This window comes from Elephas maximus, chromosome 16, assembly GCF_024166365.1.
Source record: "Elephas maximus indicus isolate mEleMax1 chromosome 16, mEleMax1 primary haplotype, whole genome shotgun sequence".
Classification (NCBI taxonomy): Eukaryota; Metazoa; Chordata; class Mammalia; order Proboscidea; family Elephantidae; genus Elephas; species Elephas maximus.
In genome coordinates this window covers 55,892,016-55,916,185 of record NC_064834.1, presented here as the reverse complement: position 1 = coordinate 55,916,185, position 24,170 = coordinate 55,892,016, and the positions used below count along the sequence as shown (strand labels likewise).

General features: G+C 38.6%; 1 protein-coding gene across 3 annotated transcripts in view; it reads right to left on the bottom strand.

The window, feature by feature from the left end:
* Positions 1-6,286: 6,286 nt before the first annotated feature.
* The window catches only part of CFAP58 (cilia and flagella associated protein 58), a 207,165-nt gene continuing 189,281 nt past the window's right edge, over positions 6,287-24,170 (bottom strand). For all 3 annotated transcript variants that reach the window (XM_049856121.1, XM_049856123.1, XM_049856122.1), the window contains 3 exons: positions 13,599-13,718; positions 11,169-11,302; positions 6,287-6,753 (listed from right to left, as the gene is read on the bottom strand). In XM_049856121.1, coding sequence (XP_049712078.1) covers positions 6,642-6,753; positions 11,169-11,302; positions 13,599-13,718 — 366 coding nt within the window. In that variant the 3' untranslated portion in view covers positions 6,287-6,641. The remainder of the gene's footprint in view (positions 6,754-11,168; positions 11,303-13,598; positions 13,719-24,170) is intronic.

Below are 24,170 nucleotides of genomic sequence, written 5' to 3'. Positions count from 1 at the left end.
TAAAAAAAAGAAAATCACAAGAAGCCTCATGAATATAGATGCAAAAAATTTCAAAAAGATTATAACCAACAGAATTCAACAATATATCAAAAAAATGATACACCACGATCAAGTGGGGCTCATACCCGGAATGCAAGGGTGGTTCAACATGAGAAAATCAGTCAATGTAATTCACCACACAAATAATCACGTGATCGTATCAGCTGATGCAGAAAAGGCATTTGATAAAATCCAACACTCTTTCCTGATAAAAACTCTTAGCAAAAGAGGAATCGATGGGGGCAGCCGCGGGGTGGGGCACATAATTTCTACCAGGGCCGTATTAGCAGTGAAACATTTTAAACTGCTGAAATGGTGGTTTTGGTTCAGAAACAAGTTGTATGTTTTTTTATCACTGATTATGGGGAAAAAAATCAGTGCTGTGTCTTTGCGGGTTGCTCTGCTATGGAGATCAGCAGTAAATGTGACTGAGTAGGCCCAGTCTATTTAGAAATATATTTTAAATATTTTGTAAAAAAAAAAAAATCTAATCCAACAATATATACAAATAGTAATATTTTATGATTGAGTGGTGTCTACACAAAGAATGCAAAGTTGGTTTAACATTTGAAAATGAAAGTTATTCACCATATCAACAAAAGAGAAAAACTACATGATTATCTAAATAAACCAAAACCAAGCCTGTTGCTATTAAGTCAATCCTGACTCATAGAGATCCTATAGGACAGAGTAGAACTGCCCCATAGGGTTTTCAAAGAACAGCTGGTGGATTTGAACTGCCAACCTTTTGGTTAGAGCCATAGCTCTTAACCACTGCGCCACCAGGCCTCTGATTATCTCAATACCTGCAGAAAAAGCACTGATGAAATTCAACATCCATTTCATGACTGAAAACTCAGCAAACAAGAAATAGAAGGAAACTTCCTTGACCTAATAAAGGGCATCTATGAAAATCCTACAGCTAACAGCATACTTCACAATAAAGATTCAGTGCTTTCCCCCTAAGATCAAGAACAAGGCAAAGATGTTACTCTCACCACTGCAATCTAACATCATACTGGAAATCCTAGGCAGTGCAAGTAAGGTGATAAATAATAATGAAGCAAATAATAAAAGGCATACCAATTGGAAACAAAGAGCTATCTTTATTTGTAGAAAACATGATTATGTTCATTAAAAAATCCTAAATAATATAAAAAGCTATAATTTAGAAATGACGTAAAGTACAAAGTGAATATACAAACATCAATTGTATTTCCACATACTAGCAAGAAAAATTAGAAAATAAAATTTAAAACAATACCATTCACAATAGCATAAGACAGTACAAAATACTTATGCATAAAATTAACAAAACATGTGCAAATATCTGTACACTAAAAATTACAAAAGGGCGCTGAAATTTTTTTTTAATATAAATGTTGTTGTTAGGCGCTCTTGAGTCAGTTCCAACTCACACAGCAACCCTATGTACAACAGAGCAAACACTGCTCGGTCCTGCACCATCCGTTCCAGTCACTGTGTCAATCCATCTCATTGACAGTCTTCCTCTCTTTCACTGACCTCTACTTTACCAAGCACGATGTCCTTCTTCAGGGACTGGTTTCTCCTGATAACATGTCCAAAGATAACATGCCCAAATAGATGGGAATACATGCCATGTTCATGGATTGAAAGCCTCAATATTGTTAAAATGTTAATTCTTCCAAAATTGGTCTATAGATTCAATGCAATGCACACTAAAATCCCAGCAGGCTTTTATTTTAGAAATTGACAAGCCAATTCTAACTGTACATAAGTATGCAAAGGGCCTAGAATAACAAAAAAATAATTTTAAAGAAGAAAAAATGTTGGGAATCTTGTACCACCCAATTTTAAGACTTATTATAAAGCTATGGTTATATCAAGACAGGATAGAAGTAGAACTATGGAGCAGAATAGAGAGTTTAGAAATAGACATACTCAAATACAGTCAATTGATTTTCTGCAAATGTACCATGGTAATTCAACTGGAAAAGGATAGTCTTTTCTGCAAACAATGCTAAACAATTGGAAATCTATATGGAACAATCATTAACCTCCACCCTAATAATCTCACACCATTCAAAAAATTAACTCTACATAGACCATATATCTAAACATAAAGGCTAAAACTATAAAACTTGCAGAGAAAGAACAGATAAAAAATCATCACATTCTTAGAACAGACAAAAATGACTTAGGACAAGGAAAGTACAAACCACATAGCAAAAATTAGGACAAATTGGACCTAATTCAAATTTAAAATGTCCACTCTTCAAAGGAGACTGTTAAGAAAATGAAAAGGAAGTCACAGAGTGAAAATATTTGCAATACATATAATTGACAAATGTCTTGTATCCTGAACCCACAAAGAACGTTTACAACAGTAGGAAGACTAAAAGTAAAAAAGATTTGAAAACACTTTATAAAATAATACCTCTGAATGGCCAAAATGCACATGAAAAGATGTTCAACAATGTTAGTAATCAGGAAATACAAATTAAAACCACGGTGAGGTATCACTATATACCCACTAGAATGACTTAAAAAAAAACAAAAAACTGACACTATGAAATGTTGGCAAGGGTGTGGAGCACTTGGAATTCATGCACACGGTTAGTAGGACTATAATAAAATAAAATAATACAATTAGTTTGGTAAAGAGTTCAGTAGCTTCTTACCAAGTTAAATATACACTTACCCTCTGATCCAGTAATTCCACTAAGTTTTATTATCCAAGAGAAATTATAGGCCTATATAAAGACTTGCACATAAATATTCAGAGCAACTTTCTTCCTGATAGCTAAAATTTGGAAACCACCCAAATGCACATGGGCAGGTGATTCAATAAGCAAATTGTGTTATTTCCATAAAATGGGATATTACTCAGCAATAAAAACTAATGAACTACTAAAACACACAACAACACTGAAGAATCTCAAAAACATTACGCTAAGTGAACAAAATGCCAGGCACAAAAGAGCACATAATGTATGATTCCATTTATATGAAATTCTAGAAAAGACAAAACTAAGTAACCTATAATGATGGCAAGCAGACCCATGATTGCTTGGTGCCCAATGGGGGCAGGAGAGATTGACTGCAAAGGGGCATAGGAGATGTTAGGGGTGATGATTGTGGCAGTAGTTACTTGGGCACATGCATTTGTCAAAACTTAGCAAACTGTGTGATTAAAATGTATGTTTTTATTATACGTAAATTATATCTCAATAAAGTTGATTTTTAAAAAGAAATACATATATATATATGTACAGACACACACATTTCAAAAGATCCAGAAAGAGACACTCAAAAGTAAAAAAAAAAAAACTTTAGTATCTCAAAGGTGATATTCAAAATATTTAACAATTAGGCACAGAACCAATCAGTCAGAATAAATGGTGGGCTTAAGCATTATTTTTTTTAAGCAACTGGTCCAAGTACCCCTGTGAATAAGATGGGTGTTCACCCAGGAAAACAATAGTTATCAGTAGGTGGTGAGATTATCCATGCCCTTTATCTTCTTTTTGCTTATCTGTATTTCCTAATTTTCTATAATGATCAGGTACTTTAAAATAAGGGGGAAAAAATCTATTTTTAATTACAAAAAAGAAAAATGCTATCCTGTTGACATCACATTTCATACTGTTATAAAATTCTAATGGGTCTCAAAACCCTAATGGACCTTTTAAATAATAGATATGAGAAATGGTATACTAAAACAGCATTGAATTAGAAGTTAAAAATGGATAATGCTATAAAAATATTTCCCATCTACTACAAAGAAAATAGTGAAGTATATATTTTATTTTACCACTTTAGTATTTTAACATGCCCTCCCTTTGCTCCTATCCCAACCAGATCTCCACAGAATTGATTACATTTAAGAGACAGTACTATCTTTCCTCAAAGGGTCCAGGTTCTTAAATGCCATAACTGCTCAAAATTCACTGTATAGTATTTTCTGATGGGTATATTGGCCTAGGTCAAACTTCAGAATCTGGCTGAGCTGGTTGGAAAATCAGGCGATAATTATCAACCCTGGATAAATTTTTATAGCAAAATTACAGCTCCTGACAAGGCAAGTTGCTGCCATATTCTCTTAGCACGACTACCACTGCCTCTATGGCTTATCACAGTAACAAACCTTTGCTCTGAGCAATCCTTCAGAGGAAAGCACAATAAAAGCCTGGCTATAAGAGCAGTCACTGAGAAGCTATCATCAGCAAATAATGACCAGGGATTCCCCTTTATCATGTCTCTCTCTATCAACAGAGAAGCCATACCAGCTCCGCATCAGGCCAGTCAGGAAACGGCCAATGGTTTAGCAGCATGACTCTTTGGAAACTCTGAAAACCCCAAGGTAAAATTATGCTACTGTACAATCTCCTAATGTAGCTCAAATTTGTGATTTTTAAAAGCACCTCGGCCCACTGTGAGTTCACAGTTGTCTTTAATGATCTGCAAATCTCAGTGTTTTTAATAGCTCGTTTTTGTGCTTTGACTATAGTGGTAATACCTGCACCTAAATAGTTATTGCTTATAATACCCTGGACTGTTGGGATCTTCAGAAAATCAGAGGCACAGCACTGTCTTCCACCTTTTCTAGCCTTAATTGCCTCCTCTTCCAATTGAACGTAAGCCTACTGAGCCTAATAGAGCCGCTGCGTCAGCTCCCAGAGCCCTCCACCATTCTAGCTCATGGGACCTCTGTCCTCAGCAGAGGCAGGCCACACTGCTCCATTACATGGAGAAAAACAAGAAGATGGCAGCTAAAGGACACTCTGGTGAACAGAGAAGGGCTGAAACGAACTGTGACTTCCGAAGGTGAAGGGTCAAATGGTCCCCAGGTCACATCTGTAAGAAAAATATACAGAAGCGCCTGTGAAGCACCCAATGTGGCAACTCTGAAAGATATTCAACTATAAATTACATGATCAAATTCAGCTTTATCTGGATGTTACTGCCATCCACCCTCTAAATGAAGATTAAAATCACCTTTATAGTTGATAAAACAATCAACTGCTGTGGGGCAAATTTTATTCTCTAATATCAAAACATGAGGCATCTTATTTAGTTACAGCAATGGTCATGTTTTTTGAACAATGACTATGTGTCTGGTATTGTTCTAACCATGTTACGTGCATGAACTCTTTAATCCCCACTGCAACGCATTATAATGAGCCAAGATCTGAACCCAGCATCTGCCTCCAGAACCCTTGCTCAGCGTCACTATGCCACATGGAGATAGATCAAAACTCAAACACCCTACGTCCCTGCAGAAGTGAACCTCTTATAAAGCCACCCAAGGATTCAGGAGGAAGTGGACTCCAGCTATACTTCAAAATGTCCCTGGAAGGACAGGAAATTCTTCAGTGTTATAATTGTGTTATCACTGTCTATCTGTAAAACCTTTTGTCTAAACAGAATACTGTCTCTTATTCCACGTTCCTACCTCTTATTTATTTTCCTGGGATCACTTCATAATAAATCACCTTCATGGTCATTGTTGTCCTAGGCCTGCTTCTGGGGATCCCAGTCCAACACAGGACACGGGCCCTTGGTGAACTGAGAGGAGTGGCAGAGCAACCAGAAGACCCCTGTGAAGTCCCACATCCCTGAATGACCTAAACAAACATTTCAGATCTTTGTCACTCCTGCTCGTCACAGTGGGAATCTTGGTCCCTTAGCACAACTAGAATGTTTTAACAATCCACTTACATTGTCCTTGCTCATCCCTGAGCTACTTACTCCTCAGTAATTTAAAAACACTGTAGGTTGAGTTACTGTTAGAGATTGTCAGAGTGTCCTCACATAACTGAATAAACACTCATAAGGAAGTAACGTTGAACTGATGCTCAAGTAACTGTGGCTTCAACAAAAGAGAAAAACACAGTGGATTCAATGGCTCAAAATGCTGGCCTTTGGAAGATACCAGCTGGAACTCCTAATTTTATAGACGTGGTTCCTCTGAATCAAATTCTTATATTAAACATTTCTCATGCTTTAAACAAAGTTTCTTTTTTTACTTTTTATGATGAAATATTTATTACTATGTCTCTTTGGGATAGATTTTCCTACCCCAGTCCTGAAAAGAAATTCCACATAGAAATCATTCTCAAAACACATTCTAAATATTTGACAGTGTCCTTCTTTCTCATCTCATGTAGTGATTTTTTAATTAGGAATAATTAAAAGAGTTTCTTATCAATAAGGTTAGAGGGGATGCATAACATTACTTTAATATAAAAGCTTTAGTGCACCAATGTCTATAATAGAAAAATTAATATCCAAAGCTTCATCCATATGGAGTATCTAGATCTGGTGTGTTCCAAATCAGTAAGTGTGGTAGTAACAAAAGATCTGCTTCATGCAATGGGTCAGCATAACTGGATAGGTGTAATTACAGTCTGTTAATATCCACTTGGACAGAGTAAAATTTCATTACTCTTACATGTACACGACTATGACAGTTCTACATTTCTTTCCATCCTGGAATATAAGCACTGATTTTCCTTTAAAAAAATCTGTGATCCAAAAGATTTTGAAAGGGATTTCTCTAAAACGTTCCAGAGCAAATTTCATGACGTGTTCAACTGGACCCAGGCAGGGGCTCCAAGTTAGGACTTCATCTTGAAGGACTTGTTGAGGGGAAATCCGCCCCCAGTAAAACGAGGGACAGTTGGTTTAAGCATGGAGAAGGTGTCATCCATGGGTATTCTGTCCCTGTTTCTGTAAAAGAGAGGGGGAGAAAGTTAGTTTCCTTAACATCTTTTTCCTCTTCTAAGTTTGATGTTCTCTAAGTTCATATGGTGAGTTAGCCACTGAAAACTGCTTTGATTAAAGCTTTTAGTTTCAGGCAAGGTAGTTGTTGAAATCTCATTAGGTATTTGCTGATAACTCATAGAATTAGGGAAACACACAATTAAGCCTGCCCTTTCCTACTGTTGATCTAAATAGGGACAGGAGACCTCATTAGAAGTCAAACACTGTGAACTCGGTGCCTTCCAACTTCTAATCATCTTCCTGTTTTACAAAATATTTGTTTATTCCCAAAGATCAGTCAGAAGCGTCTTTCTCTCGACTCAATTATAAGACTAATTTATCAATGTTTTATATTCCAAGTCCCTGTGGAAACTTGTATTTACCATACACAAGGTATCTTCATCCAAGTTGGAAATTTATAAAACGGTGTAACTTTAAACAAGCAGCATTTATTACTAGAGACAGTTTAAGATACAAGAAAACCTGAGAAATAAGTAAGATAGTATATTTGACAAGAGACAGAGGAAGTTTTACCCTAAAATCTACAAAATGTCTTCTATACGGATGTCCTTTAAATACACACATTCAGGTTTCCTGCAGAGACACCCTGGATTTACACAAGCCGTCCATTGCGTCATTAGGGGTCCTACGGAAAGCATCTGTGAAGTCCCTTTAAGGAGATAAAAAAGCAAACTGCTAAGACCAAAAGCAATTGTATTTGAGGACAATGGATGATTCACCTCAGAGGACTGCATGCCACCTTTGGGTACAGAATCTTACTGCAGACTTGAGACCAGTCTAGGGTCCAGGGTAGGGGAGCTGGGGGCAGGTGGGGTGCAGATTGAGACCAGATCATGATGAAGAGGGTATATGAAGAAAAAAAAAAAAAAGGCAAAACAGCAAAAATGATAAGAATTGCTATTTTATAAAGGGCATGTGTGGGGAGAACATCCAGAAATTATGCTAAATGATTCCATTTGGAAAGAACCTGTAGAGGATTGGTTAATCAATCCAGCTATCTCTTAGCAGAATTGATTTCATTATTATAAAAAACTATCCTCCATAAATAGGACAAAAGCTTAGCCTTGAGTGGATCCAGCAAAGTGGATTCCTTCACGTACTTTGGCAAGTTGTCTGGATCCTGACTGTTGTTAGATGCAGGCACTGCTACCCCTCCCCCCTGCCCTCTCTTGCCTTAAATAACCTCAATTTTCCTTTCTGAAGAAACTTAAGCTTAATGCTTCTGGCTTGGTCTAAGCTGACTAACAGGAATAATGTCTCCTTTATATTATCTTTTTAATGTATTTATAGACCATCATAATGACTCCCTTCGGCCTCCTTCCTTCCAGTCTAAACCATCTCAGCACTTTTGTTCTTGCCTCTGTATATTTCTGTTCAGCTCCTTAATCATTTGTGCTATTCTTCTGTGAACTCATCTCTCTGTCTACCTCCAATTTATGGAAGCCCCAACTAAATGGAACCACCTATGAAACCCTAACCAGGCCAGACTGTCTACAAGTAATGAGCACTGAAGGGCAAGAAGAGGACAGGTAAGGCCAAGATTCTAGAGCATCACTATCCATTAGAACTTTCTGTGACGATGGAACTGTTCTGTATTTGCCCTACTCAATGCCATGGCCACACGCGGCTATTAAGCACTTGAAATATGGTTGGTGTAACTGAGGAAATGAATTTTTAATTTGTTTTAACTGTAATTCATTTACATGTGAATACCCACAAGTAGTGGCAGGTAGTGGTAGGTGGGGGGCAATAGAAGTTCTAGAGAATGGGCCATGGGAACCAGGGTGGAGGCTCATAATAGTCTCTGTGTCCAGCAAACTACTGAAGATCAGTAAGGTCTAACGAGGCTAGGCCAAACCCAGAGCCAAGGCAAGAAAGTTAATCAGCTATAGAAAGATAATGATTGAGCCAAGGTACACGTTTGTAACTGTGTAACCTGACCAATGGTGTCCAAAATGGAGTACATAAACTTTAGAAGGTGAGTGAGATGATGCACTGGGGTGGAAAAGAATATATTAGAGATTCTATTTATACTTTTGTCTTTAAAAATTAAAATTATGCTTTAACTAATAGTTACAATAGAAATACAACCAGAATGTTCCTTAGAAGAGAGGATGGCAAGACTTCGACTCGCTTAATTTGGACACATCATCAGGAAAGGCCAATGGCTAGAAAAGGATATCATGTCAGTAAAGTAGAGGGTCAACGAAAATGAAGGAAAACTTCAATGAGATGGACGACACAACAGTCACAACAATGGAGTCAAACATACAATCATGAAGACAGCACAGAACCAGGCAATATTTCATCCTGTTATACAGAAAGCCACCATGAGTTGGTGCGGACTTGATGGCACCTTAAAAATTACTCACAAATTGACAAGAGTACTTGCATATAATTTTAAGTTACAATGTATTGGGATCAATCTAAAACTACTCTAAAATTAAGAGTTTACCTAAAAATATGTATATATTGGGTAGAACAAGTACAAAAATATTTCACTGATAAGGGTGAGCCATCAAAAAAGTTCAAAGGCCACTCAACTAGACCCCTGCCTCACTTGGAAACTGGCCTTTGTGACATTTTATAAGCACAACCTTGGCGTCCTAAAAGAAACCTGTAGTGTTAAAAAAAAAAAAAAAAAATTCCAAAATTCATTTAATTCACATCATTAGTATCAGTGATTTTCGAACTTTAATGTGCATTTTCACGATGGGTGTGTTAAGCTGTAGATTTCTGAGGTCTATCCAGAACCTTCTGAATCTGAATGCCTAGAGATGAGGCCTGAGAACTTGCACGATTAAAAATCTCACCACTGTGATTCTGAATCAGATAGCTGTGAGGCCCACATGATAAGAAAGACTCATCTAAATTATAACGGGATTTTATTCCACCAAGAACTGGCATCTAAACGTGGAACGGGGAATATTCTGATTTACAAGAGGGCAGATTTTTACTGGCAAATTAATTTGTATCCAGTTAGTCTATATAGCAGTTTTCCACTAAAGAATTATAGACAGATGCATTCAAGCCATCTTTCACCATGTCCTGAAATGTCCACGTAGATGAAATATAGTTAGCCCTCCTCATCCACGGATTCCGCATCTGCGGACTCAACCAACTGCTGATTGAAAATAATACAGAAAAAAAAAAAAGTGATGTGTACTATATAGTCAGGCCTACGATGATTGTGTGTGTACTGAACATGTACAGACTTTTTTTCTCGTCATTATTCCCTAAACGATACAATTATTTAACATAGAATTTACATTTTATTAGGTATTATAAGTAATCCAGAGATGGCTTAGAGTGTACAGACGGATATGTGTAAGTTATATGCAAATACTAAGCCATTTTACATAAGTGAGTTGAGCATCCTCAGATTTTGGTATCTGCAGGGGTCCTGGAACTAACCCCCACCGATACGGAGGGACAACTGTATCAAAAATGGTTTTCAACCCATAATGGAATTACTAGAGAATTAACTAGATGGTTTGGGCCACACAGCAAAAACAAGTTTCAAATCTGCTGATTCATTTGGGCCCCCTTCTCTCAACCTGGGTTCAGGCAGATGAAAATGCTCACCTGACATCTGCATTAGCATCTCCTAGAAGTTAAGTGCTCGTGTTAACACCCCACAGCAGACACTGAAGTCAGTAACCAGACACAGAGATGGTTCAGAGGTAGTTTGTCTAATACATAGGTGGAAACCAGTTGTAAACTGCTCATAATTACAGCATACAGCTGCATTATTAGAAAGACCAGCTATACCACGCCCTGCCTCCTTAACAAAATTACATGTGGTTTTAAATGTGAATTTGCTTCAGTTTTTATAAGGCTGATTTAGCGCCTCATTTGCAAACACAGTTATGGCAAGACTATCTCCAAAACGTGAGAACAGTGGGGAAAAATTGCATTATGTTTCCTCTACTCTGTGTTGGGCCCATCACTGAGCAGATACTAATGGATCCCTGCCAGGCCCCTAAGGAGGGGCCACAGTATTAGATAAGAAACTGATCTTGCTCTGACCTTGTGACTTAGTTTGCTGTTTTTATTGTTGCGTGCTGTCAGTTCCAACTCACAGTGACCCTATAAGACAGGGTAGAACTGTCCCGTAGGGTCTCCTAGGCTGTAATCTCTACAGGAGCAGATCACAGGTCTTTCTCCCACGGAGCCACTGGGTAGGTTCCAACCGCTGACTTTTTGGTTAGAAGCTGAGCACTTAACCTTTGTGCCACCAGGGCTCCTTATAACTTAGTGTACTGCAATGAAATCTGCAACTCTGTGACTGTGACTGCCAAATATTTTCTTATCAGCAGGTAATAGGCGCAACAAAACAAGAACATTTGAGTAATTCTTACTTCTGAATCTGTTCTTTACGTTTCTGAGCGAGGTATTTCTTCTTTATATTCATCAGTTCATTGCCAAGTCTCTCAATCTCATACTTGTATTCTTGGCTCTGTGATTCATACATATTCAATTCTGAAGACAAAACCTAACATTGCAAATAAGGCAGCGTTAACATAAGATACCCAGACAATACCCTTTTCCAAAATTTTTCTTTTATCATTACCACAGTGGAGCTAGAGATACAAAGCCATGCCCCGTTTTAACAGTTAATCTGCCCACTTCCACCAGCTCCAGGTCCCTGTCTGGGTGAAAACCTGGCTGAGGGCTTAAGGCTCATAACCTGGTGACAAACTTAAAAGGAAATATCATTCCCCTGCTTAAAAGGAGAGCTATCCGGCAACATTCAAAACAGGTTCACCGATGAACAGTATACTGTTTCAAAGAATATTGTGAGTAAAAAAAATTGTGAGACAGAAAAACTCCCAGACATACAGTATAATATTGCTTTTAAAGTTAAAAAAAAAAAAGGCATTCAAGAAAAACATCACTAAGGAGTGTGATTCACCTGAGAATTGTGGTAAAAACTATTGTGGAATCATTCTGACACCACCGTTAACTAGAAATTCAATTCATGTATTTTCCAAGGTTGTTGCTCTGTTAAATGTCTATCACCTCTACATTGTATTCTTTGAGACCGCCCACAAGTCCATTCTTTATTCCAGCACTGGGACGCTTACTTCTAAGAAGCAGGAAGCTATGATGTGGGCTTAAGGAGAGCCTAGCACACGTGCAGAGCTGGGATAAAGTCTGATCATCTGCCTCCTTCCATGGGTGTGTTCAAAAGACGCTACTGGTCTCAGACTGGGCAAGAAGCAGCCAGAACTAGGGTGTGCTCCTCACCAAAACCAAGGAGAGAAAAGGAAGGCTGCTGTTCTATGTGGCATGGAACAGACTATTTCTTTTTCCTCTTGATCTCTATTCTAAAGATTTGTATAAAAGGGGGATCTTTGCCTCTTGGGTGCCCATCTGCTTATGAACTCTTTCCTCTTAATTGCTGTGAAAACAACTCTGTGGTATCATGAGTTAAAGGATATGATTGTCACGTTGGAAGAAAACCTGTCTCAATAGTTAAACTTTTAAGGACAAAGACCCTGTTTCCAAACAATGAATATGGAGCTAAGAAAAGAGCCTAAATAATGAGGACAAACCGCCAGACTTGCTCAGTGCCATCAACCTTTGCACCTCTTTCAGGGGGTGTCATGTTTCATTCAGAGTAAGAAAAAGCTGGATTTCCAGAGATAAAGGGTTAAAGTAACAAAAGCCTCTCATGTGCTATTCAATACATCCTAGAGTTGCTATGGGTGTCTGGTAATAGAGCAAAGACAGACATGTGTTTTTCTAATCTATACTCGCCCCTGAGGAAAAGAGAAGATAAGCTTTTATTTTGTTTGAAGTATTCAATTTTTTAAGGGAACAAAGATAATCAAAAGATTATATCTTATGCAAAACTCAAATTATGTCTCAGGATACTCATGTGAAATGAACACTTAAGAATAATAAATTGAAAATTAATATTCTAGTTAGACTTCTGTCTCATTTGCCTTTATAAAGGAAAATGACATGATTTTACAAAGTCCTGTTTACGAAAGGGTTAGTACTATACTGGTAACATGGCATCCATTTTACCTGAGGCAGAAAGGCAACGATTACTGCCCTCATTGTACAGGTAGGTACCAGAGTTCAGCCGCCATATGATGTATTCTGTGAATGTGTGGGTCAGACTTCCCTGATGTGCCAAGACTATCTAAGTACTGGCTTAGACGGTAAAGCTCAAAATATGGGGTGAACACCCAGTCTTTGAGAAGACTTTAAAGAGACTTGTGTGACAGTAAACCACTGCGCCTCCGAACTGACATTCCTGTATCACTTAGAAGGGAATTTATGCTAACAAAATTCTTGATTTTACTTACCTTTCTTGGCTACTTACTTAATATATGATAATTAAGCAAGGCCCTGGGGGCTGGGCAATAGGCTATGTTTGTGTACATTTTTTTCAGGTGGAACCTGCTTTAGCACAGTGGTCTGCTTTTACAGGGCGATGGTGTTAAAACATTTCCTCTGCTCCTTCCCACCATCCAAGTCCTCTAAATCATCTTGAGATCACCCATGCACACCCTATCCCTAAACTTTTATTCCATTCTCCAACTCTTTTCTCACTTGCTCACCTGGCTCTTTCTGGAAATGGGGAGTCATAGAGGCTAACAGTCTAGGAGGGGAAGGGAAGTGCTGGGATCTGCCTACTCCTCCTGGGACTAGAGTTCTAAAGAAGCTGACCTCAGTGGAGTGTGGTGTTTGAGAGGCTGGCTCACTGTGCTTGTCCAGGAGTGTCCCCCAGAGTGTGGCCCTTCTTCTGCCAGGACAGAGCAGAGGCCACCACTTACTTTAAGCTGCTTGGTCTTCTCCCGCAGCGTGTGTCGGTAGAGCTGTAGCTGTTCCGCAGCCTCAGGCCCTGGCTGCCTGGCCAAGATGTGCTTCAGTTCCACATAGAGTTTCTCTTTTTCCTGGGAGAAAGCATAACCACAAAGGGGTGGCGGGGGGGAGGGTAAGGGGAGGTGGTAAACAGTCACATCCAAGCAAGGCACGTGCCTTTAACAGCACGGTTGGGATGGTTGGAGCCATCCTACGTTATTTCACAGCTCACACTGCTTACATTCATTCATAGATGCATGCCATCATTCATCACATCAACCCTTATCAAGGGCCTAATTTGTACCCAGCATTAGAATACAAATAATAAGTCAAAGAAATAAGAGAAAGTCTTTCTCTGTGTAAACTCATGATTACATGACTGTGAGACAGGGCAATGATAGAAGAGATTAACAAGGTTGCAGCCTATAAAAGCAGGGTGGGAGTAGCTCTGGTGGAAGGAGTTGGGGAAGAGTTCACAAAAATGTCATTTGAATTGTTCCTTAATGAACAGAAATTTCCCCCAAGCAGAGTTAGAAAAGAAGAGCTTTTTAGGCAAAAGTTCAGTGGCAGGACACGGGTGCAATAAGTACAGTTCAGTGGGTGCACAGGGCTAGCAGGAAGGGAGAAGCATAGAGAAAAGACTGCACTCATGGGTTGGGACCAGACTGTATGTTTCACAATAAAGGGTTTGGGACCACATCTTTAGGCAAGGGAAAACCAGGGAAGGGTCTTGCCCAGGCTTCTCTGTTAGAGGAAAAGTCCCAGCACAAAGCAGAGAACAGATTGAGGAGACTAATCAAGGCACTAGTACAAGCAGAGGAAGGCTGGACCTAAGGTAACTAGGATAGAGAGTGGATAAGTGTGAACCCCTTTCTGAGGTAGAACCAGCAGGATGAGGAACCAGACCAGAGAGGAAGGAAGGGGTAGGAGCCAAGATGACTCTGAAGTCTCTAACCTGCCCAGATGATGGCAATAGAGGCAGGGGAGGCTAGCAGAGGCACAGGTGTGGGGAAGGGAAATGTGACTGCATCTTCTTCCGATAATCAGCAAGTTCAGGACATGTTAGGAACCAAGGAGCAAGGTAGAGCTAGAGACAGATCGTGATTGGGGCCATGAGAGTGGATCCATCAGCCAGGGAAGGGTTACCTGGTGGCCAGACAACCAGATATTTGGGAGAACCAGTATACAAGTAAGGAAGACCTAGAGAAAAAGAACAAGGGAGAGTAACTGAATGCCTCCCCAAAATAAGAAAAGGCAGACGTTCAAGAAGGGAGGAAGGATTTGAGTGGTCAGTGATATCAACTTGGGTAAAGAGAAGAAACAGGAGAAGGATGGAAAAATACCCATTGGGGTGAGTTAATAGGATGTTACTGCTGACCTCAGTCAGAAAAGTTGCAGTAACATTTCTAGAACAAAAAGTACATTCCAGGGAAACTAGGACATGTGAATTTGCAGAAATAAAAGACGGACTTCCCAGGAACCCAAACCTTAACTTAATTTAACCAACAAACAAAAAGTGACATGGAATTCCATTCATCCTCTAAAGTTTAATTGCTCATAACACATTTTCAGGTCCTTGAACGCACAGAAAAGATATACATACAAAAAAAAAATTTTTTTTTTATACGTACAAGCAAAGATTTATTTCTAAGCCATCTCAATTCTAGATTCCCATCTCACTAAAAAAAAAAAAAAATTTGGACAAACATTGATAAAGACTAGTGTCTACTCATTTGTCTCTGTACATATTTATTTCTTTGAGGTAATTATGGTAAAGAAAACAAATACGATTGGTACAAGCCCTCTCATTAAATGAAACATCCAGTCAAATGCAAACTAATTTTTACCTAGCTAAGTATTCTTAGTCTTGTCATCAAATAATCTGATTTTGCCAGAGAACATAAAAGAAATAGGTAAAAGAAAATTTATTAACTAGCTATTGGACTGCCAGAAGAACAAACAAATCTGTCTTGGAAGAAGTACAGTCAGAAAGCTCCCTAGAAGCGAGGATGGCAAGACTTTGTCTCATGTACTTTGGTCATGCTATCAGAAGCTGAAGAAGAACATCATGCTTGGTAGAGGGTCAGCGAAAAAGAGGGAGACCCTCAGTGAGGTGGACTGACACAGTGGCTGCAACTATGGGCTCAAACATAGCAATGATTGTGAGGATGGCAGAGGACGAGGCAGTGTTTCATTCTGTTGTACATTGGGTTCCTATGAGTCGAAACCAACTCAATAGCACCTAACGACAACAACAACAGCAATTGTTATCATTTGTTGTAGCTTTTCCGTTTCCCTGGCTGAATTATAGCAATTTCATTACAAATACCATAACTCTATATACAAAGGAGTATAAATCAGTTGGTTGGATCAGCTTGTGGAGAAACACATAAAAATAATACTCTCCCATTGAAGAAATAATTCCAGAAATGACAAGAAAACCCAAAAGCCCACACAAAAGAAGAAAACCTGAACAAATAGAATTACAAAGTGGTGATTTTCCTTTGCTTTTCAACACCCCCTGTCACACCTTACAATATAATCTTCACAGTAAATGGATGTAGCAAGCAACAAGAAAGATATCAGGAGGTGAGTTTATTTTCTATAGCCATTTAACGCCTGCTCTGTTGGAAAAATAACACTTCTGACAAGGCTTCAAGATTCAATTTGGAGAGGGTAATAAATATGTGGAGAAGCCCATGAAACCATTTTGTCCATTTCCTTCAGCTCACCTTTCTCTGTACCAAAATACAGGTAGACTTGAAAAGTAGAGAACCCACAATGTAAGAAGGAAGCAATCTGGTTTGGGATATAATAATATCTTAACATGAAAAGATCATCTTACTTCAAGAACCTTGACATGTTTCATAGGCAGAATTCTTTTCAGTGGCCGTTGGTGGGTAGGGAGGAGAGAGACACAGAAAGACAGGCTAGAAGAAGCAAGTATTGTTACCTCACTTCATAGGTGAGAATCCCGAGGTCAACAGAAGTGAATGGTGCGTCCAGACTCCCTCAACAAGTCAAAAACCTAGTCAGGATATATTGAAGAATTGCTTTTCCCACGCAATACTTCCTATGGTACTTGAAGATGTGTTATAACTCTGAAAAAACCTGGTTCAAATTGAGCTACACTGCTAAAGACTACATCATAACTTCAACAGAAGAATTAAGCCAGAAGGTAAAATCAGGTTCAAAGCAAGGTTGGAGACTGTTAGAGGTAAGAGCATGGCTCAACTCCTCCATCTCCTGACCTACGCTGTCTGAATGAGCCCTGCCATGTCCTCTAACAGGAAGAACAATCTCCACATACAGAGTGGGTGATGTTGAATTTTCCTGTCTTCTACCATTCCCTAGTTTTTTTTTCAAGGCTGTAAAATGAATTGAAATGGATTTATTCTAAAGGATAGATAACCAAGCGACTGAACAGTGAGGATCCATGAGTGTGAAGGGTGCAGAAACTGACTGAGTTACCATTAAAATTGTCTGAGAATTCAAAGTTAAAAGTTCTGATAGTTAAACAACCGAGGACAAGTGATGCCTGTGTGTTCATGGTGGATGGAATGAATACCAAATGAAACATCAGGGCTAACACAGTGGAAGGCATGAAGAGCAGAGCAAAGGGAAAAGGAATGGGGAAGAGGGTTGAAATGCATTGCCAGGCTTCAATGCACATGAATTTTGGTCTGTGCTTACAGTGGAAAACTTAACTGATAAAACCAACATGAAGGAGGCGGGGCCAAGATGGCAGACTAGGTGGACGCTACCGCGGATCCCTCTTGCAACAAAGACTCGGAAAAACAAGTGAATCAATCACATACATAACAATCTACGAACTCTGAACAACAAACACAGATTTAGAGACGGAGAACGAACGAATACGGGGAGACAGCGATTGTTTTCAGAGCCAGGAGCCAGCGTACCAGCGGATTTTCTGGAAAAACTAGTTTCCCAGTGATGGCTCGGAGACAGCAGTCCATATCAAACCACATAAAGAAGCAGACCATGACAGCTTCTCCAACCCCCCAAACAAAAGAATCAAAATCTTTCCCAAATGAAGATACAATCCTGGAATTATCAGATACAGAATATAAAAAACTAATTTACAGAATGCTTAAAGACATCACAAATGAAATTAGGCTAACTGCAGAAAAAGCCAAGGAACACACTGATAAAACTGTTGAAGAACTCAAAAAGATTATTCAAGAACATAGTGGAAAAATTAATAAATTGCAAGAATCCATAGAGAGACAGCATGTAGAAATCCAAAAGATTAACAATAAAATTACAGAATTAGACAATGCAGTAGGAAGTCAGAGGAGCAGACTCGAGCAATTAGAATGTAGACTGGGACATCTGGAGGACCAGGGAATCAACACCAACATAGCTGAAAAAAAATCAGATAAAAGAATTAAAAAAAATGAAGAAACCCTAAGAATCATGTGGGACTCTATCAAGAAGGATAACTTGCGAGTGATTGGAGTCCCAGAACAGGGAGGGGGGACAGAAAACACAGAGAAAATAGTTGAAGAACTCCTGACACAAAACTTCCCTGACATCATGAAAGACGAAAGGATATCTATCCAAGATGCTCATCGAACCCCATTTAAGATTGATCCAAAAAGAAAAACACCAAGACATATTATCATCAAACTCGCCAAAACCAAAGATAAACAGAAAATTTTAAAAGCAGCCAGGGAGAAAAGAAAGGTTTCCTTCAAGGGAGAATCAATAAGAATAAGTTCAGACTACTCAGCAGAAACCATGCAGGCAAGAAGGGAATGGGACGACGTATACAGAGCACTGAAGGAGAAAAATTGCCAACCAAGGATCATATATCCAGCAAAACTCACTCTGAAATATGAAGGAGAAATTAAGATATTTACAGATAAACACCAGTTTAGAGAATTTGCAAAAACCAAACCAAGGCTACAAGAAATGCTAAAGGAGATTGTTTGGTCAGATGACCAATAATATCAGATACCAGCACAATACAAGGTCACAAAACAGAACGTCCTGATATCAACTCAAAAAGGGAAAGCACAAAAACAAACAAATTAAGATTAATTCTAAAAAATAAATAAACAAAATAATACACATAACAGGGAATCATGGAAATCAATAGATAAAAGATCACAATAATCAAAAAGAGGGACTAAATATAGGAGGCATTGAACTGCCATATGGAGAGTGATACAAGGCGATATAGAACGATACAAGTTAGGTTTTTACTTAGAAAAATAGGGGTAAATAATAAAGGTAACCATAAAAAGGAATATCAACTCCACAACTCAAGAAAAAAGTCAAGAAAAACGTTAATGACTCAACTAACATAAAGTTAAACATTATGAAAATGAGGATCTCACAATCTACTAAGAAAAACGTCTCAGCACAAAAAAAGTATGTGGAAAAATGAAATGGCCAACAACACACATGAAAAGGCATCAAAATGACAACACTAAAAACTTATTTATCTATAATTACGCTGAATGTAAATGGACTAAATGCACCAATAAAGAGACAGAGAGTCACGGACTGGATAAAGAAACACGATCCATCTATATGCTGCCTACAAGAGACACACCTTAGACTTAGAGACACAAACAAACTAAAACTCAAAGGATGGGAAAAAAATATATCAAGCAAACAATAAGCAAAAAAGAAGAGGAGTAGCAATATTAATTTCTGACAAAATAGACTTTAGACTTAAATCCACCACAAAGGATAAAGAAGCACACTATATAATGATAAAAGGGACAATTGATCAGGAAGACATAACCATATTAAATATTTATGCACCCAATGACAGGGCTGCAAGATACATAAATCAAATTTTAACAGAATTGAAAAGTGAGATAGACACCTCCACATTTATAGTAGGAGACTTCAACACACCACTTTCGGAGAACGACAGGACATCCAGTAAGAAGCTCAATAGAGACACGGAAGACCTACTTACAACAATCAACCAACTTGACCTCATTGACTTATACAGAACTCTCCACCCAACTGCTGCAAAGTATACTTTTTTTTCTAGTGCACATGGAACATTCTCTAGAATAGACCACATATTAGGTCATAAAACAAATCTTTGCAGAGTCCAAAACATCGAAATATTACAAAGCATCTTCTCAGACCACAAGGCAATGAAACTAGAAATCAATAACAGAAAAACTAGGGAAAAGAAATCAAATACTTGGAAAATGAACAATACCCTCCTGAAAAAAGACTGGGTTATAGAAGACATCAAGGAGGGAATAAGGAAATTCTTAGAAAGCAACGAGAATGAAAATACTTCCTATCAAAACCTCTGGGACACAGCAAAAGCAGTGCTCAGAGGCCAATTTATATCGATAAATGCACACATACAAAAAGAAGAAAGAGCCAAAATCAGAGAACTGTCCCGACAACTTGAACAAATAGAAAGTGAGCAACAAAAGAACCCATCAGGCACCAGAAGAAAACAAATAATAAAAATTAGAGCTGAACTAAATGAATTAGAGAACAGAAAAACAATTGAAAGAATTAACAAAGCCAAAAGCTGGTTCCTGGAAAAAATTAACAAAATTGATAAACCATTGGCTAGACTGACTAAAGAAAAACAGGAAAGGAAACAAATAACCTGAATAAGAATCGAGAAGGACCACATCACAACAGAGCCAAATGAAATTAAAAGAATCATTTCAGATTACTACAAAAAATTGTACTCTAACAAATTTGAAAAGCTAGAAGAAATGGATAAATTCTTGGAAAAACACTACCTACCTAAACTAACACATTCAGAAGTAGAACAACTAAATAGACCCATAACAAAAAAAGAGATTGAAACGGTAATCAAAAAACTTCCAACAAAAAAAAGTCCTGGCCCGGACGGCTTCACTGCAGAGTTCTACCAAACCTTCAGAGAAGACTTAACACCACTACTACTGAAGGTATTTCAAAGCATAGAAAAAGACGGAATACTACCCAACTCATTCTATGAAGCTACCATCTCCCTAATACCAAAACCAGGTAAAGACATTACAAAAAAAGAAAATTATAGACCTATATCCCTCATGAACATAGATGCAAAACTCCTCAACAAAATTCTAGCCAATAGAATCCAACAACACATCAAAAAAATAATTCACCCTGATCAAGTGGGATTTATACCAGGTATGCAAGGCTGGTTTAATATCAGAAAAACCATTAATGTAATCCATCACATAAATAAAACAAAAGATAAAAACCACATGATCTTATCAATAGATGCAGAAAAGGCATTTGACAAAGTTCAACACCCATTTATGATAAAAACTCTTACCAAAATAGGAATAGAAGGAAAATTCCTCAACATAATAAAGGGCATCTATGCAAAGCCAACAGCCAATATCACTCTAAATGGAGAGAACCTGAAAGCATTTCCCTTGAGAACGGGAACCAGACAAGGATGCCCTTTATCACCGCTCTTATTCAACATCGTACTTGAAGTCCTAGCCAGGGCAATTAGGCTAGACAAAGAAATAAAGGATATCCGGATTGGCAAGGAGGAAGTAAAGCTATCACTATTTGCAGATGACATGATCGTATACACGGAAAACCCTAAGGAATCCGCCAGAAAACTACTGAAACTAATAGAAGAGTTTGGCAAGAGTCTCAGGTTATAAAATAAACATACAAAAATCACTTGGATTCCTCTACATCAACAAAAAGAACACCGAAGAGGAAATAACCAAATCAATACCATTCACAGTAGCCCCCAAGAAGATAAAATACTTAGGAATAAATCTTACCAAGGATGTAAAAGACCTATACAAAGAAAACTACAAAGCTCTACTACAAGAAATTCAAAAGGACATACTTAAGTGGAAAAACATACCCTGCTCATGGATAGGAAGACTTAACATAGTAAAAATGTCTATTCTACCAAAAGCCATCTATACATATAACGCACTTCCGATCCAAATTCCAATGTCATATTTTAAGGGGATAGAGAAACAAATCACCAATTTCATACGGAAGGGAAAGAACCCCCGGATAAGCAAAGCATTACTGAAAAAGAAGAAGAAAGTGGGAGGCCTCACCCTACCTGATTTCAGAACCTATTATATAGCTACAGTAGTCAAAACAGCCTGGTACTGGTACAACAACAGGCACATAGACCAATGGAACAGAATTGAGAACCCAGATATAAATCCATCCATGTATGAGCAGCTGATATTTGACAAAGGACCAGTTTCAGTTAATTGGGGAAAAGATAGTCTTTTTAACAAATGGTGCTGGCATAACTGGATATCCATTTGCAAAAGAATGAAACAGGACCCATACCTCACACCATGCACAAAAACTAACTCCAAGTGGATCAAAGACCTAAACATAAAGACTAAAACGATAAAGATCATGGAAGAAAAAATTGGGACAACCCTAGGAGCCCTAATACAGGGCATAAACAGAATACAAAACATTACCAAAAATGACGAAGAGAAACCAGATGACTGGGAGCTCCTAAAAATCAAACACCTATGCTCATCTAAAGACCTCACCAAAAGGGTAAAAAGACCACCTACAGACTGGGAAAGAATATTCAGCTATGACATCTCAGACCAGCGCCTGATCTCTAAAATCTACATGACTCTGTCAAAACTCAACCACAAAAAGACAAACAACCCAATCAAGAAGTGGGCAAAGGATATGAACACACATTTCACTAAAGAAGATATTCAGGCAGCCAACAGATACATGAGAAGATGCTCCCGATCATTAGCCATTAGAGAAATGCAAATTAAAACTACGATGAGATTCCATCTCACACCAACTAGACTGGCATTAATCCAAAAAACACAAAATAATAAATGTTGGAGAGGCTGTGGAGAGATTGGAACTCTCATACACTGCTGGTGGGAATGTAAAATGGTACAACCACTTTGGACATCCATCTGGCATTATCTTAAACAGTTAGAAATAGAACTACCATACAACCCAGAAATCCCACTCCTCGGAATATACCCTAGAGATACAAGAGCCTTCACACAAACAGATATATGCACACCCATGTTTATTGCAGCTCTGTTTACAATAGCAAAAAGCTGGAAGCAACCAAGGTGTCCATCAACGGATGAATAGGTAAATAAATTGTGGTATATTCACACAATGGAATACTACGCATCGATAAAGAACAGTGACGAATCTGGGAAGCATTTCATAACATGGAAGAACCTGGAAGGCATTATGCTGAGCGAAATGAGTCAGAGGCAAAAGGACAAATATTGTATAAGACCACTATTATAAGATCTTGAGAAATAGAAAAAACTGAGAAGAACACATACTTTTGTGGTTATGAAGGGGGGAGGGAGGGAGGGAGGGAGAGGGTTTTTTATTGATCAATCAGTAGATAAGAACTGCTTTGGGTGAAGGGAAAGACAACACTCAATACAAGGAAGGTCAGCCCAATTGGACTGGACTAAAAGCAAAGAGGTTTCCGGGATAAAATGAATGCTTCAAAGGTCAGCAGAGCAAAGGCGGGGGTCTGGGGAACATGGTGTGAGGGGACTTCTAAGTCAATTAGCAAAATAATTCTATTATGAAAACATTCTGCATCCCACTTTGAAACGTGGCGTCTGGGGTCCTAAATGCTAACAAGCGGCCATCTAAGATACATCAATTGGTCTCAACCCACCTGGAGCAAAGGAAAATGAAGAACACCAAGGTCACACAACAACTAAGAACCCAAGAGACAGAAAGGGCCACATGAACCAGAGACCTACATCATCCTGAGACCAGAAGAACTAGTTGGTGCCCGGCCACAATCGATGACTGCCCTGACAGGGAGCACAACAGAGGACCCCTGAGGGAGCAGGAGATCAGTGGGATACAGACCCCAAATTCTCATAAAAAGACCATACTTAATGGTCTGACTGAGACTAGAGGAATCCTGGCGGTCATGGTCCCCAGACCTTCTGTTGGCACAGGACAGGAACCATCCCCGAAGACAACTCATCAGACATGAAAGGGACTGGTCAGCGGTGGGGAGAGAGATGCTGATGAAGAGTGAGCTAATTAAATCAGGTGGACACTGGAGAGTGTGTTGGCAACTCTTGACTGGAGGGGGGATGGGAAGATAGAGAGAGAGGGAAGATGGCAAAATTGGCACGAAACGAGAGACTGAAAGGGCTGACTCAATAGGGGGAGAGCAAGTGGGAGAAGGGAGTAAGATGTATGTAAACTTACATGTGACAGACTGATTGGAATGGTAAATGATCACTTGAAGCTTAATAAAAGTTAATTAAAAAAAAAAACATCAGGAGGCCTCAGGCATGGCCCATCCCAAAAAAAAAAAAAAAACCAACATGAAGACGGTCAGCATTAACATTCTAGCTGTGTGTATCATACAAATTTGTATTTTGGGAGAACGTGTAAGTAATTTAGATAAATATGGAGTGTTTGATGGATTGAAGGTCTTAAGTATGATTGTTTTCCAATTTATTTCTCTCCTAACCCTCTACAAGGGCCAACCAAGCTCTTCAAACATTGTGCAATGGTGTGTATAATAACCCCATTTAGAGACAAAG